Source organism: Amblyomma mixtum, chromosome 10 (genome assembly GCF_055824585.1).
Source record: "Amblyomma mixtum isolate Tamu chromosome 10, ASM5582458v1, whole genome shotgun sequence".
NCBI lineage: Eukaryota > Metazoa > Arthropoda > Arachnida > Ixodida > Ixodidae > Amblyomma > Amblyomma mixtum.
Genome location: NC_143021.1, coordinates 19,848,634 through 19,863,978, shown reverse-complemented (window position 1 = coordinate 19,863,978; position 15,345 = coordinate 19,848,634). Strand labels below are relative to the sequence as shown.

Here is a 15,345-nt window from a genome sequence, read left to right as displayed (position 1 = left end):
GAGATGTAACGTCTGGAGAAAAAATTTCGACAGCTCGTTAGACGTTCATTTTTTCAATGTTGTTCGGAAAAACATGTTTCTGGTTAGACTCCTCACAGGTTTTACAATCCAATCTTTCTTACATCTGGTAGAGTTTCTTCAAGTGAGATGACGAAACCTCTCCTTTCTTTCCAAGGTCGCGTGCAAGGCACTGAGAGCGGATGTTGTTCAAGACGAGGCAATAATCAAAGCTTAAAAAAAGCACTGCAAACACTGCAAAACAGCCCATGTAACAGCGACAGAGCAACAGCACGTGGCTATCCGGGCTGCTGTGCAACACGGCGCACCCGGCACTCGCCTGGCGAGGGTGCCCCAACGTTGCTGTCGCCATCTCTCGGCATCCAGCGGCGTAACTTCTCAAGGGAGGAGGAGCGGCGACGACGGCCGCGGAGCGCCGAGTTGCCAGGCACAGAAAGTATAAAGGAGGCTATGGTTCAGCAAACTGCGCGGAGAGAGACTGTGAGCGTAACTATTATTTTGTGAACGAGGTCCGGGTGCGCATTGCAAGACCTCATCCGGCAAGTGTTCTCGAGCAGACCAAGAAGGGCGATAACGTTAAACTGTTTTTGGTGGGAAGCGCGTAAAAATGCAACATTTAAGTCAGCACACACCAAGAGGAATTGTGAATTGATTTCCATGCTGCTAACTGTTTACTGAGAAAAAAACAACAAAAAACCTTATGAGCTTTAGGTTTCCGCTACAGTTTTGGCTCCAAGGCATCTCAAAATGCAACCAAATTAGGTGCCACATCCCCAGGGCAAAAAAGTATTAACTCTTTGCAATTATTTTAGAGAATACAAGAAACTTGAAAGAGCTTCCTTCAAGAATGTTGATTCCATTTACGGTCGGAGGAGTTCAATAACGCAGCGCTAACCCTTCGCACCGTGCACTTTCTCCAGCTTCGTATTTTTGAAAGGCATTTCTGTATAGGAGCGAGCTATATATAAAGGCTGTTTAGGAAATGGCCTCTCTAGTGGCTACAATGGAATGATGTAAAAAAATAAACAAACGCATTTACACCTCAACAAGCCACTAAAAGGGGTCCCAGGGGCACAGCACATCAACATAGGATAGGAATCCGGTATAAAGTCACTCTCATCACAAATGTCCTTCAGCTAGAGCATCATATGACTGAGGTGGGATTTAGCGGAAAACACTGTTTCAGCATTCCGGTCCTGAATGCGTGTTTTCCACTTGCTCTGCAGTCCAAGCAAAAATTGCTTTTTGAGTGGTTACTGATCATGCTGACTGGCACTAGGATTTCCAACAATCTGTGAATTTACAACAAAGTCTTTGTTGTTTTCTTGCTTTGGAGCACGTGAAAAAGAAAATCACATCTTTTCAGACAAAGCAGTGCTCAATGCTTTCTGATATATCGCATGGACGCTTGTTTACAAAAGGGTCAACAGAAGTTTTCATCAGCAGCCATATTCTGACTGGCAATGCCTGGATGTGTAGTTTCAAATGTCTTTTAGAGAAAGGCGAAATTTGCATTTCTTCACGCGGATTAAAACAGCATGCCTCTCAATACCAATCTTATCAAATCGACACAGCGGAGACAGAATCAGCATTTATATCCATCCCCTGCAAAGACTTTTGCGCTTAAGACAATATATGTGCACCATACAGAAGCAAACCGTCGACAAACACACTTAAGAATGAAACTTTCTGAAAAAAACCTTATCAAGGACAAATGGTCTGCAAAAGTTGAAGTCATCACTAAGCTTGGAAGCACTCTATAATAATAACATTAGGAATGAAGTTTTTAATCACCTTTACATAATGATGGGAGGGTAAGAAAAAAAAAAGCGATTACGACTTGCCAAGGTTTCCACCCCCCGGATAGGAATCACTCGCATACGAATCCACTTCTGTTATATCAACATACTGTTGCGGGAAAGAATATATTTACAGATATTAACAGACAGAAAAGAACAGAAAGAACAGCTGCGAGCGGCACCGAGAACACAGTCCGAACTTCGTTGTCGTCTTCTACTCTTCCCACGCTCTTGGTCGTCGTCGTCGTCGTCTACCCACTTCAGGACCCCCGGCTGCTGAAACGCCATCTCGGCGTTAGGGCGGCGACGGATGCGCGTCGTGATAAGGTTTAAGGCGACAGACATGAACAATGTCGGTGGTAGCGCCAGAGGACGATGGCAAGGGCGCAAGGGGAGCAATTTCATAGTTCACGTCGGTGACACGGCGCACGACACGGTAAGGGCCACGGTAGTGAGAAAGAAGCTTCTCGGAGAGACCGACGCTGCGAGACGGCGTCCAGAGAAGGACGAGTGATCCTGGGGTATATTCGACTGCCTGGTGACGGCGGTCGTAGGCGGACTTCTGGGAAACTTGAGAGGCTTGCAGCCTACTACGGGCTATCTGGCACGCCAGGGCGATGGCGTCCCGAGCGTAAGCAGTGGTGGGGACTGAAGAAGGCGGCATGAGTGTGTCCAAAGGCAAGGTGAGATGCCTACCAAACAAAAGGTAGAAAGGAGAATAGCCTGTTCTGTCAAGAAGAGAAGAGTTATATGCAAACGTCACATAAGGCAAGGCTGCGTCCCAATCTCGGTGGTCTGACGATACGTACATGGCTAACATGTCGGTGAGCGTGCGGTTGAACCTTTCCGTAAGCCCATTGGTTTGTGGGTGGTAAGCTGTCTCGAGCTGGTGCTGCGTGTCATACGAACGAAGAATGTCATGAACTACTCTGGACAGAAAATAACGACCGCGGTCGATGAGCAGTTTGACGAGGGGCGCCATGGTGAAGGATTACGTCTTGTAGAAGAGAATTGGCGACATCGGTAGCGCAGCTGGACGGCAAAGCACGCGTGATGGCGTACCGAGTCGTATAATCAGTTGCGACAGCGATCCACTTGTTGCCGGAGAGGGACGTTGGAAAAGGGCCAAGAAGGTCGAGCCCAACACGGTGAAAAGGTTCCGAAGGCATGTCGATGGGTTGCAGGCAAAGTGGAGGGCCTTTTCCGACGTTGACACAGGTCGTAAGCGGCCACGTAACGCTTGACGGAACAATACAGACCAGGCCAAAAGAAGCGGTGCCGAACCCAAGCGTACGCGCGGGACACGGCAAGGTGACCGGCTGTCGGCAGGTCGTGCAATTCTTCAAGGACAGAAGAGCGTAGACGTTGGGGTATCACGAGCAGCAGCGCAGGGCTATCGGAGCGTAGGTTGCGGCGATGCAAAATGCCGTTCTGGAGCACATAAGGGTTCAGAGACGGAGATCGGTTTGCAGAACGGATGCCATCAAAGATAGGTCGTAAACATTAGTCGTGGCGCTGTTCGTTGCCCATATCGGCAAGATCAGAAATAGCTAAGAGGCAGGCCAGGGTCTCAGCGTCTTCTAGGTTAGGTGGCTCTACAGGGTATCGGGACAAACAGTCAGCGTCCTGGTGATGACGCCCTGACTTGTACACGACGGAGTATGAGTATTCTTGGGGGCGCAAAGCGACCGGTGGGATCTTTTAGTGAAGACAGCCAACAGAGGGCGTGGTGATCAGTGATAACGATATTGTACTGTTAGCAGATAGCCAGGAAGATTTACAAACTTTGGTTAGTTGTTGTGGAGACGAAGGAGACGATCTAGGATTCAATTTTAGCGCAACTAAATCAGGTGTGATGATTTTTAATGATACAACTGATCAGGTGCTTACAATACAAGGACACGAAATACCCAAAGTGGCCGAATACAAATACCTCGGGATATGCCTAAACCAAGGGCAGATATACACGGAAAAGCACGAACAGGCTATTAGGGCAAAAGGACGAAGAGACCCCGGGATAATGAAACATAGGGCATTATGGGGGTACAACAAATGTGAAGTACTAAGAGGTATTTGGAAAGGAATAATGGTGCCGGAACTTACTTTCGGCAATGCGGTTCTTTGCTTAAGGGCAGAAGTTCAGTCGAGATTAGACGTAAATCAGAGAGCTGTTGGAAGATTAGCACTAGGTGCCCACGGCAAAACCACAAACGATGCAGTACAACGGTATATGGGCTGGGCATCGTTCGAAGCACGGGTAGCTAAGAGTAAAATACTATATGAAGAACGCCTGAAGAAATGGGACGATAACAGGTGGGCAGCTAAGGTATTGAAATGTTTATACAGACAGAGTGTTGACTCAGTGGCAGAAAAGAACTAGAAAACTAACCAGTAAGTATGGCGGTCATGAGGACGGAGAAAGAAAGAGCATTAAATGACAGTTTAAAAACGCGGAAGTTTAAAAATTGGATGAATTCAATGGAGAAGAAACATAGTGTAGAACTATATCGATATTGGAAAAGGCAGGTCAGGAAAGAATTTTTCTATGATAACTCAAGAGGCAGCGCCCTACTTTTAGAAGCTAGGTCAGGATGTCTTAGAACGCACAGCTACAAAAAGAAATTTAACGAAGAAGATGGCACACGTGCAGTGTGTTGTAGATCTGTGGAAACAATTGAACACCTCATAATCAAATGTGATGGTATCCATCCGGATGTCGATGCAGGCACAGTCACGCTTTCTGAGGCCCTAGGGTTTAAGGATAACAATGGTCATGTAAATAAATCTGCAGTGGCAGTTAGCAAAAAGCGATTGCAGGATTGGTGGCTGAAAAGCAGAGATGTGGCATACGGTTAGAATTGTAGGAAACCGTAGGTAAAGATGATGGCGAATCTTAATGAGAATTTCCAACACAGTAAACAAAAAAACAATAAAGAAAGAAAAGCTGAGCATGGTGGCAATTTCCACCACCCCGTTTCAAAAGGGGCGCTCCTATCCATTCATCCATCCATCCATCCATACAGCGAATGAACGGCCGAACAGGTAGGGTATGAATTTAGCTACTGCCCAGACAAGGGCGAGACACTCGCGCTCAGTAATGGTGTAATTTTGCTCTGCGGCTGAAAGTAGGCGGCTGGCATAAGCGATGACTCGATCTTGACCCTGTTGACGTTGAGCTAGCACGGCGCCGATTCCATATCCAGAGGCGTCGGTGCGAACCTCTGTGGGAGACGACGGGTCAAAATGTGCTAAGATGGCCGGAGTGGTCAGCAAATGAACGAGGGATGAAAATCAGTTCTCTTGAGCAGGGTCCCAGGTAAAGGGGTGTCGTTCTTAAGAAGATCGGTGAGGGGACGAGCGATGACGGCGAAATTTTTGATAAAACGGCGAAAATACGAGCATAAGCCGACAAAGCTGCGCACATCTTTCGACGACCTTGGAAGAGGAAAGTCATTCACAGCTGGAATTTTGACGGGATCTGGGCGTACACCAGAAGCGTCAACGAGGTGTCCGAGAATAGTGAGTTGGTGGCGACCGAACTTGAACTTCGATGAGTTCAGCTGAAGTACGGCGTTACGAAACACTGTCAGAATATTGGAGAGGCGCTCGAGGTGCATGGCAAAAGTAGGCGAGAAAACCACAACATTGTCTAGGTAAGAGAGACAAATGGACCATTTAAAGCCGCGAAGAAGGGAGTCCATCATTCGTTCGAAGGTAGCCGGGGCGTTACACAGGCCGAGCGGCATGACTTTAAACTGGTACAAGCCACCAGGCGTCACGAAGGCGGTCTTCTCGCGGTCCTTTTCATCAACGGCACTTTGCCAGTACCCCGATCGAAGATCGATTGAAGAGAAATATTTGGCGCCATGGAGGCAATCTAATGCATCATCAATCCTCATTATAGCATATACGTCTTTTTTTCTGATGCGGTTGAGGTGCCGATAATCAACGCAGAAGCGCCAGCTGCAGTCCTTCTTTTTCACCAGGACGCCTGGTGAAGCCCAAGGACTTGACGAGGACTCGATGATGTCTTTTGCAAGCGTCTTGTCCACCTATTGATTTATGACGGTGCGTTCGGCGCTGGACACTCGATACGGACGTCTGCGGAGAGGAGCGGAATCACCGGTGTTTGTGATGCGTCACCACAGAGGTACGAGCCAAAATACGGCTATTAAAGTCGAAGATGTCGCGAAAAGATGATAAGACGCAACTAAGATCGCGAGCTTGCATCGGCGGTAGGTCAGAAGCGATCATGTCGGCGTAGTCGTCCGTTGGTTTCTCTGTTGATGGGGCCGCAGGCAACCGGCACTGATGAGTGTAAGTTAAGCAGCTGTCCACCACTGATATCACACATTCGGCAGCAGGGCACAGCGTGGCAAGTGAGATGCCTCGCGGGAGCGGTTGGATGGATGAACCAAAGTTCAGGACCGGAAGGTACGCTCGGTTGGCCGACATTGTAAATACAGTGTGTGCAAGCGCAATGCTTCGCGTCAGGGAACACGTAAAGTTCCGGAGTGACTACGTAGTGACCATCAGGTACAGGGGGAACAGATGAGAAAGAAATGTAAGTTGCGGCTTGAGGCGGTAGACGGGCAAAGTCGACAGCACAAAGACGGGGTATAACTGGGGACGGCGACTCAGCAGAAAGAGGAAGGTCAAGCTGAACAACACTAGTGGCGGAGTTAATGAGGGCTGAATGCTCAGACAGAAAGTCGAGGCCAAGAATGACTTCATGAGGGCACTGGTCCAGAAAAGAGAACAGAACGGATGTATGGCGGCCGGATATGTAACACGGGCTGTGCATAGTTCAACAGGAGGCGTTCTGCCGTCAGCAACGCGGAGAACGGCTCTGGGCGCAAGGGTCAGTATTTTTCGGGGGCGGTGTCGTAGGGTTGAACTCATGACGGACACGTGCGCGCCTGTATCGATCAGGGCTCGCACAGGCACTCCATCGACATGAATGGCGAGAAAATTATGGTGTGCGCGAAGGGCTAATCGAGGATTTTGGGACTGGGGCTGTACTGCAGCAACACCTCCAGACACTGCAGCGTCTAGTTTTCCGCTTGCGAGTGACCGTAGGGGCCAGGAGAGGAGCGACGGCGTTGGGGCGAACGAGACCATCGACGCAGGAGGGACGGGGAGCGGCTGGAGCGGGGAATCTGGCCGTCGACTGTAGCACTGTGCTGGGATGGAGGGGGCGTGTAGTGGCTGTTCGTCGTCGCGGTCGGAGCGTAGAGGACGGTATGTGCTGCGACGGGACCAATAATTTCGACAGTGACGGGAGATGTGGCCAATGGCCAATGCAGAGGAAACAAATCGGCCTGTCGTCGGTTGTCCGCCAGTCGTTAGGGTCTCGCCGAGGTGGAGTGAAGTACGAAGGTCGTCCAGGAGCAATCGCAGTGATTTCGGGTGGTGGCGAAGGCCGTACTAGGCTGACGGCCTTGAGACCAAGGTTTGCAAGCTCTTGGCAGACGACGGCTTGTACCAGAGAGATGGTAGGCAAGCGTTTGTCGCCATCATGTAGTTGCAGGGGGGCAGGGGACATAGCTTCGAGCTCGCGTCGGATGATGCGGGTGACATTTTCTGGAAGCGCTTGAGATTCCTGGTGCCGCAGGTCTTCACATGAGGAAGTTGCAGCCGTGTTGGGGAGGTGTGTGTACGGCTGGCTAATACGCCTGCTTTTGGCTTCCTCGAAGCGTCGACATTACTTAATAATTCCGTTGACTGTAGTGTAGTTCTTGTATACGAGCAAGTTGAAGGCATCATCGGCGATTCCTTTCAACATGTGGCCGACTTTGTCAGACTTGGGCATGTTGGCGTCATCTTTGTGACAGAGGGCAACACATGCTGAATGTACGACACATAGGTCTCTGTAGAAGTTTCAGCTCGGGAGGCGAGGTCTTAGCGGCAAGCGCTCGACCGAGCGGCCGTCCAAACAATTCGCGCAGTTTATCTTTGCACACGTCCCAGCTGGTCAGAGTGTCTTCGTGCGTCTCATACCAGACCCGGGCGGTGTCTTTTAGATAGAAGATGACATTTGCCAGCATAAGGGTCGGATCCCAGCGGTTTTAGGTACTCACGCTTTCATACATGTTGATCCAGTCGTCGACGTCAGTGTTGCCGGTACCAGAAAATGTCCCAGGGTCGCGAGCGGGAGAAAGAACAAGTGACGTCAAGGCCGGGGCTGAGGTTTGCTGGGAGGCGTCTTGGGTCATGATGAGTGAAGGAAACTGGCGGCCGCTGCGGAGCTCCGTCGTCGGTAGGCGTAGGGGAAATCCGCACCTCCGCCAAATATGTTGCGGGAAAGAATATATTTACAGGTATTTACACATAGAAAAGAACAGAAAGAACAGCTGCGAGCGGCACCGAGAACACAGTCCAAACTTCGTTGTCGTCTACCACTCCTCCCACTCGTGCTATCGCTTATTGTCGTCGTCGTCGTCTACCCGCCTCAATATATATTAACAGTAGACCTTTAGAACTCATTGCGCAACGAAAAACGAAATAAAAAACTGGAGAGCACACTTGAGCTCCGCCTTACGATAAAACGGTTTGGTTTGGTTGGTTTGGTTTATGGGGTTTAACGTCCCAAAGCGACTAAGGCTATGAGAGACGCCGTAGTGGAGGGCTCCGGAAATTTCGACCACCTGGGGTTCTTTAACGTGCACTGACATCGCACAGTACACGAGCCTCTAGAATTTCTCCTCCAAAGAAATTCCAGCCGCCGCGGTCGGGATCGAACCCGCGTCTTTCGGGTCAGCAGCCGAGCACCATAACCGCTGAGCCACCGCGGCGGCTTTTACGGTAAAACGGAATAGTGTCGTTGAGGCAATGTCCATGTAGACGGTACCGGTCACTCTCTACGTCACATTCATGGATAGCTGCGAGCCGTCATACAACTCCTGGCGCATTGGTGCAGCGGTTCAGCGATGTGCCACGGTCGTCATATGGCAGGTGCTGCCACCGCTACGGCTTGTGCGACCCAGGTTGGTCCTTCCGAGAGATCGTTTGCGATTAATGATTAGTTGAACTGTCACCTGCAACAGTGGGAGGCTGTGGTGACATCACTACCCTTAGCGAAAAAGAGGATGCGATAAAAATCCATTTTAAACGTATGGTATTACTTTCATATTTATTTCGCATTTTTGTCCCTATGCTTAAACTGCAATACCAATGCTTTCTAAGTATACTAGGAATAATATTTTGAACGTTCTTAAAAATGCGTGAAAAGTACATTTTTGCCCGCTTAGCATATTTATAATGCATTAAAAATATACTAAAAATATACATTATATAGAATGGAAATAGGCTAAAAATATACATTAAATAGATTAGAAATAGACTAAAAATATGCTTGAATACATTAAAAATATATTTACTGGGGCTTAAAAAAAGGTATACTGGGCGGCTCCGTGGAATGAGACAGGCTAATGCTTAATATTACACGCATATTTATCATCAGTCGACAGGAGACTGAGATCATAAGGTCACGTGACTGAATGGGAACGGCAGATACCTACACACAGCATACCAAGAATACACAGGCGCAGCAAACAAGAAATCCTACGACAAGCGCCATACTTGTCTTGCGTTATACATACCCAGCGAGAGCGACGGACTATCTTGCCCGGTGAGGCCTTTTTTGCGCAAAGACTGTGGGCTGCCAAATTATTCAAGAAGTACCCTACTGGTCGCGTTTGAATCTGCGGCTAATTGAAAATGGAATTGCTAGTTGAAACTTGTGTCAGGCATAGCTCAGGAGTCGAACTGTCAACCAACAGATACATGGGCGTCTAAGGAGACGGTCGGCATTGCCAATAGGGGTCCTTTCCGGTGGCTTATTCGGGCCCAGAAGTACCCAAGGTGCTTTTGCTGGTATAATGCTATCACGTTCTCACACGGAAATGTTCAAATGACATTTGAGTCGAATGATATTCAAGAATTGGAATGACATTCAGACTCGACGGACTCCCGCGGTGCTACACTGCACTTTCCAAACGCATTCGAAAGCCTCAGCTCGTTTTCAGTGTACAGCGACGACGACGGCGGCGGTCACACTAGTCTGACAACGACAGTATATATCACGCTCAATAACAGCATGTGATTATAGTGGAATATCTAGTTTACTATAATATGATTGTAGAGGGACATGTTTTTCAGGCCAACGACACCGACGAATCCGGTCGGCGGACGGTCAGCTTTGTCGGCGGCTGAGCGAGAGCACGGTAATGAGGCAGCGGTGTGAATATGCTCGCGCTTCTAAATGAGCGAAACGAACGGCTATATTTCACATGTCCACACCTGAACACTAACCAGCGATAAGCGCTTGCCAAATCAGTTTGAGTCGACGATGGCTCTCTTCCCTTCCGCGACGACTAGGCCCAGCGAGTCCGCAGGGCTGGATCTGTGATTGCGGCGGTTGTGAAGGGCGAATCACATGCTTTAGCGAATGCAAATGGTCACCGAGTGTAGTTTTGGCAACAGTGACCTGAAATCAACTATTGCTTACATCGCAGGGCACGCGTACGATGAACGGGAAACGCCGGTGTGACCCAGACTGCCGAGCCGTGCTTTACGGCCAGCTACAGTCGTCGCTGTCGCTAGCTTGTGGATAACAAGTTAGGCCGTTTCAGTTGAAGCGAACAGTCGCCAAAAATACTTCTATATAAAGTAGTTTAAAATAGAGTACTGCTGACGTCGGAGAAAGCCGGAACAAGAAGCGAGCAGCGCCGGTCCTGCGCGATGCCAACAACCCGGCTGCCAAGTGCTTCTTAGGCGTACGATCGTATCATCGCTTCCCACACATTGTCGCACTGCGTAAAAAAGCACGAGTACAACCAGTAACAAACAAAACAGATTGTTTAATACAACTAAAGGGCAGGTTGCGTTTTATGTTATGAAAAGAGCACTAGCTGTTCGTACGCAGCGATGTAAACAACAGTATGAGCGCAGTCGTCCTCATCGGCGCACTCCTGGGAAATTTCATGCTGACGCGGTTAATATTCATTGGCGTAATATTATCTTCGAGCACTCCCTTAGACAGAACACGTGTAGCAGCTTTAGATGACACTCGGTTGGAAGGTATTCGAAGCGCCCGTGTAGCAGGGGTATAAGTGGTGATCACGTTCCTGCTAGAAGTTACCATAAACGAAAGGATGACAAGAAATTGAAAGTTTTCACTCTTCGCTGATTCTAGCCCTAGGTTGTTCCACGGTAGCTTGAAGTGTAATGAAAATATGTTTACCCGGAATACCCATTTGTTAGAATTTATGTATACTTCAGACGGGTTAATTGCGTATTTACGAAAGTACACTTTAAGTACATGGCCAACACCAAAATGCGATTTCCCGAAACTCGATTTCGAGCATTAGATTGTTCAACCACAGCCCGTTGTGCTCTGCAAACATGCTAATGCGGACTGCCAATTTGCTAGAATTTCAGTATTCTTTGGACGAATTAATTGCGCATTTACGGAAGTACACTTCAATACGTTGACAACACGCAAATGCCATTTCACGAAACACGATTTAGAGCACTCTACTGTTCAACGGCAGCTAGAAGTGTGGTGCAAATGCGTTTAAAAGGACTGCCTCTTTGTTAGAATAGAAGTATACTTGGGATGAATTAATTTCATATTTACGAAAGTACACTTTTAATACATTGACAAGATGCTAAAACTGCATACATATACGTTTACAAGGACTGCCCGTTTATTAGAATTGAAGTATACTTTCGAAGAAATAATTTAATATTTCCGAAAATACACTTTTAATGGACTAACAAGATGCTAAAAGTGCATACATATTTTTTCACGTATTTGAAAAGTGCTCGAAGTATGCTTTAAGTCAGGTATTTTTGCCACATTTTAAAAATATATTTCGAATACCAAGCATGAAATTTCAGGAACGTATTTCCTTTATATTTTTAGTGCAGTCATGTATACAAAATACGTTTAAAATACAATTTAAATAGCCCACCGTATATTCCAAACGTATTAGTTTTTGCTAAGGGTAGTCACGTGACCCAGGTAGATCACCTAGATTCCTTTCGTGGAGATATTTTTGAGGAGTATTCACTCAAGGCTAACGATACAAACGCCGATGGCGACGACGACGACTACGACGACGCCACGGTACTCTTAGCGTTATCGCGTTAAAAGAAGGAATACTGATGCAAAAGGCATCAGCATTACTTCAACACTATGGTTCAAGTAGCACTGTGTATTGAAAAAAATTTACGTGCGGTCGGTGCCCCGGTCTGACGGAAATGCGTAGCCTTGGAATTTCATTCTCCTTTGCGTGACAAAACATGTGACACAATTCTTTACATAAACCTTCATGTACACTTACCCCCTTATTTATGTGTGCTCATTCACTTAACGTCATTGGACGGTCTTTCTAAAGAGCCTTCCAAGATTGTTGGACTGAATATTTAATACTAGAAGACTTTAAGGTACTATTATAAAAATATTAAACGTGGTGGTTCATTTATCTGATGTGCAGCGAACTCTGCAACATTTTCCACCTCTCCCATTGAAAAGTTCAGACTCCCATAGAAAACCAATAGGGGACGCTTTTGACCGTAGCAAAAATGATAATAGCAAAAAATGCAAGCATGTACAAGGAATACCTGCGGACATTTTGATTGTTACAGTGAAATTTTACTATATATGAAAAAATTTCGTTCGTAATCTCTTTCTCGTTCAAAATTGCTTTCGTTCAAAAATTGTTTGGAATGGCCTGAAGTTAACCATAAGTTCAATTCACAAAAAAACCTTAGGTCGTTTTCATAGGGTGCGCTCTTACCCCAAGAAGTACGTGCCATACGAGCGAAGTATCAAAACAATTCCTGCTGCATTCCTACTATTCTGACGGTATAAGTTAATGTACCAATTGGATGGTATGTATTATGTACAGCGCATTGCGCTTCAGAGACCTGCAACGAATAAAGCATTTAAACGAACACAGCTTAGCCCCCTCTAATTTCGGTCTGACCAGAGCCAGGAACCGTAGGGAACCATCAACAAAGCACAAATAGTTGTGCTGACGTCGCTGTCGTTGCCACGTAAGCGGCGTCGTCTTCGTGCGAAGCTTCAACGTTTGGTTTCTTTCGCATGTAGTACTTCGGGAGCATGTAGTGTACGCCCCTAGCGCCGTGGCCCATCGCTTAACCGCTGCGCCACTACTGTCCCAGTGATCTATGAATGTCAAGTAGAAAATGACTAATCCCTGATATGTGGCCATTAAACCATCAACGATATCTTATCATGCCCCTAACGAAGAGCTTAAAAGTCCCCTTCAGTCTTTCCTGGTAGTTGAGCTCCCGATATATCACCACAGATTTTTCTTTCACAGAATAGTTGAGGTAATTGCGATGAACTTACTTGGAATACTGAAGTCACGCGAAGTCCATACATGACGGGCAGAAAAATACGCGACGCCACGACAGCCGCAGGGATAGAAATAACGCGATGCCATATGAAGTGGAACCCGTAGGCGTAGAAGTGTCCAGCCACACCCACTACGGTGGTGGACGAGATAAGACTGGCCGCGATGGACGCGGCTAGGGGCAAGGCTCGCAAGGTGCGACTTCCAAGAAACACCTCCGCTGTTGACTGAGCTGAGTTCCCCTTGCGCCCCACAGAGAAGTACAAGCCCAGTGCGAAGTTAAGGGCCATCAATGTACCAAAGACCGCGTACTCAATGTGCGAAGCCATGGTTACTGCGAGAGCCAGGAACTTAGGGGACGATGCGGACGCTTGGCAACTAAACTGGACGAACCCGCCGTGCAGGCACGGGATAAAGTAACTTGCTGCTAGGAATGTATCAGGGCATGCGCAGGTGGCCTTGCTAAAAAAAAATGTTTATTTCCATGAGTGCGTTTCCTACCGCTGCAAAGGGCTGCTCTTTGCAGTCAAAAGTAGGACGCAGTGCTTCGTTTGTGCACTGATAAGAGTTTGCGGGAAAATAGAATACGCAAACCTAACACCGCATATGTGTCGATGCGCATGCAAACGTTCTTGGTCGTTGTTATGTTTCTCACGATCAATGTCGTCCAAAACTTTGAACAGCACCTCTCGTTCTATAAACATAAGATTCCGCTAATAACAGCTCTTTCGCCGCAACTCTACTTTGGCTGCCTTTGCACTAGTGACGCGGACCCACTGCACGGTATTTGACGGCGGAGCAAAAGCCAGGCGCTGTGCGACATCAAGCAGATGTCGAGAAGCCACCTGCTTTGAACGCCGCTGTGTGAGTGCGCGCATAAAAAGAAACAGATTATGGTGCTTATTCATGTGCTACAAAGGGCTGCAAATCCTAATAGTCTCTGGCGTGAAATGCCGCAATCGTGCAGCAATAGAACGCACAGGCTCCTTCATCTCCTGTTAACTCGTGAACAAGGCCCCTATTAATACACGCAAAAAGATAGGGCGGCAAGCACAGGCGCCAACTTCCAACTGTTTATTGCACCGTACGATCACATGTATCCAGAACAGCCAGCAACGCTCACATTCACGGCTAAATTTAGGTGTACACACGATAAGGCGGTGTGGCAAGTTTCGGCAGTTGCTAGGGACAAATTACTGAATGTGGACGTGGCTGGCTGCTATAAACGCACGTGCTCCAATGATTTAATGAACAGTTCTAAGTTGGCGCAAGTGCTTATCGTCCTGTTGTTTTGTGCGTGTTAATATAGCGCCTTGATTCACAAGTCATCATACGGAACCAATGAGAACGGCAACACATCTTAATGATGCATATTTCCTATACCGGCGGCAATCAAAATATTACTTTACGCACCGCATACCAATCTCGCAGTTTGGTTCCTTCTAATGACGTCTCTATTTTGTCCAGTTGGCGAAATAATACTCAATACATAACTGTAAATGGGTCTTCCCACATACGATGATGATTTAATGGGCTCTCGGGCTATTTTCAGCATTTTTTACACAAGTAGGGCTAATATGGTTGTCCGGTTCCCACTTGAGGGGTATTATTCGAGTGTTTCTTGCCGTACTAAAATGCCTTGTGCACGCCAGAAACAATAGGACACAATGGTATAGTTCACTGTGCTCCGCCTCCTAGCTGCAGACTGAAGTGATAATTTCAGCAAAACAGACTATTAGTTTCAGTGTGAAGCGTCGCCGTGAAGAATGCTGACAGTGGTATATTTAGCGGACACTCAACAGCCCGCAGAGGCCGGTCTCTTAAGGAAACTGGATAGGATTGCATTTGAAAAAATAGATATATTTCATTTCATTTCTGACGAATGTAAAAATCTTCCTGAACACTAATCAGTGGCACATAGTTTTCCGCTGTTACAGTATAACCAGAACAAACCGACTTTCAAAAGATGTTTCGGAATGTCTCAACACAGTTTTTTTTCTTTCTAAGCCCAGCGCAATTTTCTCACGGCAGTGATCCAAAACAGTTACAGTGCGTGTTTTCTTCTACTGTGTCCCGCTTGACTCAGCAATCTTCTAACCTCAGGTCAGGAACAGTATTTATTTTGTGGTTATTTTGAGCGT

At 47.3% G+C, this 15,345-nt stretch overlaps 1 protein-coding gene across 1 annotated transcript in view; it reads right to left on the bottom strand.

Moving 5' to 3' along the window:
- Nucleotides 1–13,533, bottom strand: part of LOC149325292 (sodium-coupled monocarboxylate transporter 1-like) — an 81,556-nt gene extending 68,023 nt beyond the window's left edge. The window contains exon 1 of the mRNA XM_089562605.1: nucleotides 13,201–13,533. Within this exon, the coding sequence (XP_089418731.1) occupies nucleotides 13,201–13,533 (333 nt within the window). The remainder of the gene's footprint in view (nucleotides 1–13,200) is intronic.
- Between the last annotated feature and the right edge of the window lie 1,812 nt (nucleotides 13,534–15,345).